The sequence below is a fragment of the Pseudomyrmex gracilis genome, unplaced genomic scaffold (assembly GCF_002006095.1).
Source record: "Pseudomyrmex gracilis isolate BER0280 unplaced genomic scaffold, ASM200609v1 scaffold_1469, whole genome shotgun sequence".
NCBI lineage: Eukaryota > Metazoa > Arthropoda > Insecta > Hymenoptera > Formicidae > Pseudomyrmex > Pseudomyrmex gracilis.
Window position 1 is genome coordinate 24,094 of NW_018022053.1, and position 5,680 is coordinate 29,773.

Here is a 5,680-nt window from a genome sequence, read left to right on the forward strand (position 1 = left end):
TATATATTGTTGTAACCATGTATAAAAGATTTTACTTGGCATAACTTATTGATATCATTTCTTTTGTAGAATAGATCTTGTAAAGGAAGATTTTGATAGTAATACTTTTTCTAGAGATACGAGTTGCGCATGTACTTGGCGCCTTTTTTTACCTTTTTTTTATTATACACATGAATTTTATACAAATTGAAGCAAACAAAAGTAATGATGAGAACATGCGTTCTCACGCTGAAGCATTCGAGATATTTGAAAAAGATCTTTGATGGTTCAAGGCACAACAAAAAACTGTAACTCTACATAGTTACTAATTATGTTAAAAAACTTTATATGCTTACCAGTCAAGAAGACATAAAATCTTTAAATATTGCAACAAACTATAAATTTTGAAACAAACTTTTTTTTATTTTTACTTGAATAAATAAAGTTTAATGCACAAAGAAATGATTGTTCTCATATCCAAAAATTCTATTCGGCCACTTTTATTTTCCTATTAGTTCGGATACGGGAGTCTCTACTGTATATAACAAAAAGTAGACTTAAATATAAAATTAATTAATTTTAATTAATTATAATTACTATAAAACATATTTTCTTTATTTGTATAGATCATTATGGAAAGAAAACTTTATCACGAACGCACAGAAGGCCGATATTTAAAAAACATTGGAAATAACACAGTAGAAACAGAGGACGTAGAAGTGAATGGAAGTACGTACCGCAATCACACAGATAATGTTGTTACTAAAATTTGATAAGGATAAAATATAAGATGAGGTTTTAGCGATATTTGAGTGAGATAATATTAACACAACAGAACATCTAATATTTTTTTGCTACATATATAAGATTTATTTAATGTTTTACTTACACTATAGAAGATAAATTAAAAAAACCTTGATGAAAAAACCAAACTAATAGAAAGTAAGTCAAATTAAATAAACACTGTATAGTATATGAGCTATCTTATAAATTTTGGAATGTGACTTAAATTTTATGTTATTATGTGCATAAAATATAATTTACATTTAAACAAATTCTCAAAGATTATAACAAGAAACATCTATATAGTGTTTTTGATAAATATGCTGATTAAGGAAGCAGCTTTTAACAAGGTTGATATTGACATATGTTATCAAGGTCATGACCTTGAGTGACCTTCAAAAAGTTTTAAATAATGCTCACTGTTCGTTAAAAAGTTATTAACAAAAAATGTTGGTAATTGTTGTTGGTAAATGTTGGTAATTATTAACAAAAAACGTTGGTAGATATGTGCGTTTTCCCAATTTTGGCTATTTTAATCCGGTTTTTATAAAAAACACTGTATTTTATCACTAAAATGAGGAATTAATCGGAGAAGCTTGAAAAAAACTGTTTATTAAAAAGTTATACTCACAAGAAGTTTTATAAATAAACCTTCAGTTTTGGATATTGTGTACATTTCTCAAGTAAATAATTAGTATAACTTTGAACTTTACATATTATATCAACATACATCTTTGTTTTTATGTCGTCATCGATTGTTTATGTCTTATAGGTAAATGTTTAATATAGAATAAATAAAAGAATAATTATAAAACTTACGATAAGCTTGAAAAGTATAGGCTTAGATGTACGGACTACGCTCGTTTCTGTGTGGGTGCACTCTCCCACATAAAAAAAAATAAAACTTAGGGAAAATATCAATGGCCGAAAGTATTCTTTAGAAAGTATCTGCGTGAAGTGTATTCCATTTCTCTACAGAAAGATACTACTATAAAAAAATTAGACACATAAGTGTATAAGTTTCATGTACACTTTCCAAGCAGTATTTTTAGCCATTGATACTTTCCCTATCTCTAAGTTTTGTTTTTTTTTTTTGGGAGAGTACACTCAGGGACAAGTGTAGCCCGTCCCTTTGTGCGTTATCTCACCTATGCATTAACTTTTCAAGCTTATCGTAATTTTTATAATTATTCTTTTATATTTATTCTATACGAAACATTTATATATAAAACATATTACGTCTACATTATCGTATATTATGTGTAAAAGACATATGTGTAAAAGGCAGATTTGTTTTTCTCTATACACAGTTTTTGTTAATAACTTTTCAACGAATAGTTATTAAGCATTACTTAAAAGGTGGGCATTACTTAAAAAGTAATAAAAAAGGTGAGCATTACTTAAAAAGTAATAAAACCTTTCGAAGGTTACTCAGGGTCATGACATTGATATAACAAACTCAGGGTTGTCGGAAGCTGCTCCCCTAATCGATATATTTACCGTGTTTTTTATATTTGAAAGGAAGGTCAGAAAAAAGTACCAATTTTTGCCTATAATCTGGGAAGTAAAATACATGTGAATTATTGTTGTTGGTACTTTACAGAATATGAAAACATGTTTTTAAGTATGGAAACTAATAAGCAATTAATGAGATTTGATGATAAAGATGTGATATTACAATATCAGCGGTTTTCAAATGTCGTATGTAGTATCTCACAAATGGTTCAACCGATTTTCTTCAAATTTGGTAAAAAAGTATTTTGAGGACAAGATAATATTTCTATTGATTTTTCGGGAAATCGACTCAGGCTCACAGAGGCGTGAAAAGGGAGTTTTGTGTCATATATTAGCATATCATCATCAAAATCTTGCATAACACTAGTTGAAAAAGATTTAGTAGTTCGAGTTGTAGTTTTAGAATATTTCGAACAAAACAAAGATTCATTGGATAAATGAAAAGAGGAGCGTGGTCATTTTCAAGCAATTTACCACATACCTCATGATTTTTTGTCATATTTGTTAATTAAAATAAACTAGAAACAATTAAAATAAAACTAACAAACCGGTGATTTAATGGTTGGATGGTTGTGATATTTTTTCAAATCGGAGTAACTCGAACTGACTGCGCGACTAGGATTCGACTCCAGGGCTCGATTCAAAAGTGAAATCGAGTCATAAAACAACGGAAAACTCGTTGCCTTCGTCCTGCTCAGAATTGCACGATCGCCATATGTTGCGACAATATGCAACGGCCGATTGAATATATAAAAAATGTAAAGGTACGACTCTTCGGCGGCACATGTTGCAATGTCTTTCGTAAGATCGTGATCTGCAAGGACACTGCCTTCAATTTTTCTTTTAGTTAAAACAGAACGCTACAATTTTAGACATGATATCGAAACAGTAAATTTTGGTTTTTTTTTTTTTTTGACTGTCACTTTAAATAAAAAAATTATTTTATTCTTGACATATACATTCCTGACAAACTAGGAATGCAAATTTCACTGATTAACCGACAGTATTTATTTATTTATTTAGACTTTTTAATATTTTGACGGTTCGCTTTTATACGTATTGTTCTGAGTTATTAGTCATGTATTTTCTTGATTTGCTAGCGCACATAACAGTTACTACTATTGCTGACTAATTCTGAATAGATGCGTACTAATTGTACCGGATAGCTCAATTTAAAATCTATATTATTGTGTACTCTATTATCAACCAATTTCCTAATCTAAAATTTAATATTGAATTACAGAATCTTTGCTGAAAAATATCAAAATAAATTAATGATCAAAACGTTCATTTACCATACAGATATGAGTTACTCCGATTTGAAAAAATACCACAACCGTCTAACTATTAAATCGCCGGTTCTTTGGTCTATTTTAAGTGTTTCTTTAATTGTTTTAAGCCGGTTTCTTTAACCACTTGCGGTAGAAAGACGTGCCACGCACGTCGAGATGCTTCAGTTCACCGGAACGCCAGCGACGTGTTCCACACGTCGTCAGGCGATTGTTGCAGAAAGAAAAATGACGTGCGTGGCACGTCAACTGTGACGCATTTATTTATTAATAAATAAATTTAGTATTCATACATATATGTAATTTTATCATTAGTTGATGCGCGTTCTGACACGCGCAACTGTGAATTTCTTTGCACCGCAAGTGGTTAAATTATTAAAATAGACCACCAGAAAAAAAAAACAAATTCAAACGGCTATGTAAAAACGTGTGGCACCCACGAATGTCCTGAATAACTCGGAGTTGCCGAGTATTCTACTTAAAATTCCCAACTGGAAATTCTTGATTGCAAGTAACGCGGGACAGTATTGCCCTTTCGTCGTAAACTTAAAATCGTAATGTTAGAAAACTTGCTAAGTTCAATAGAACCTGTGCGCAAATTGTCCGTCAGTGTTCTAAAATACACCCCCCGCTGCCGCATCAACAGTTTAATAGTAATTATGTTTCCATTGAATGCAGAATGTGATAAAAACAGTATTATACTACATGAAAGAACCAGCAAATGACGAGATGGATTTTTACATCAGAATGTTATATATTATAATCCATTAATTCTATTTTATTTGATATTACACGGAACAACTTCACTTACGCAAGTAAACATTATTACTTGATAATGATTTCAAGTAAATTGTGTAAATACAAATAGATATTCTTTGTCTTTATCCTAATTTATACTAGATCAAATAAATCGATTTTGAAATGTCATATTTACTTCATAAATATTTAGTTGCTAATATGAAAATAATTGTGTATTTAACGACTTTTTAGTCCAATTTAATTATTTTTTAATTATGTATTTGTCTTCAATAAATTCTTTTCCATGTACCGTTTAGTGGAAATGTAGTCATTAATGATATATCGGTATATATATTGTACATTCAGTATTTATGGCAAAATATTTTCTTCACTTTCTCTTGGAGGCTCGAGTCAATTTCCTCAAAGATCAACAGAAATATTGCCCTGTCCCCAAAGTACTTCCGTACCGAATTTGAAAAAAATCGGTCAACCGTTTACGAGATACTACACACAACATTTGAAAACCGCTGATATCGTAATATCACATCTTTATTATCAAATCTTATTAAGTTCCCATTGATTTTCATACTTAAAAGACATGTTTTCGTATTCTATAAAGTACCAACAACAATAATCCACACGTATTTTACTCTTCGGATAATAGGCAAAAATCGGTACTTTTTACCGAATCTTCTTGGTATAAAAGTATCTAAAGCTGAACTTCGGTTAATTTTACCATATATTATTTATGATTTTATAATTTTCTAGCATGATGTGCAAAAATAGATACAAAAGGTTTTGATTTACTTTTACTGATTGGCTAATGATGATCAAAATACTTAAATGATCAAAATATTTCAAAATTATTAAAATTGATGTTCGTTAAGACGGTACTGGATATCGACCTGTAAACTGAAGAGATTGACATTTTAAAAACTTAAATTTTTAAATTTATTTACTGAATCACATAAAAAATGCTTCTACAGAAAATAAATTCTACAGCAAATAAATATAGAAAATTGTAGATATAGTGCTTTTGAAAAAAAAAAAAAAAAATGGGTATATAATGCTCTCTCTGATAGGAAAACATTTACAAAATTATGTCATAAAATCTTGCACTAAAATTGTAATTTGCAATTATACAGATATATTTTAGGAAATAGATGTAAAACCATTGATCTTTTATAAAATATTTGTAGTTGTTTGCAAAATTACTTTCCAAATACTATTTCAGCAAAAGAATAACAATATGGCGAATTATCTTAGCAGTATATTTGCAAAATGAATTTCAAAAAGAAATTGTCCAATAATTGAGAAAAAACTTTCAGCTATGTGATGTTTAAAATATGTAGAAATATAATTGCATATGAAGAAAT

At 29.3% G+C, this 5,680-nt stretch overlaps 1 protein-coding gene across 1 annotated transcript in view; it reads left to right on the forward strand.

Annotated features, from left to right (window-relative positions):
- LOC109862190 (cytochrome P450 4C1-like) overlaps positions 1-5,299 on the forward strand; it is a 27,722-nt gene extending 22,423 nt beyond the window's left edge. The window contains exon 4 of the mRNA XM_020442156.1: positions 606-5,299. Coding sequence (XP_020297745.1) covers positions 606-752 — 147 coding nt within the window. The 3' untranslated portion in view covers positions 753-5,299. The remainder of the gene's footprint in view (positions 1-605) is intronic.
- The last annotated feature ends 381 nt before the right edge of the window (positions 5,300-5,680 follow it).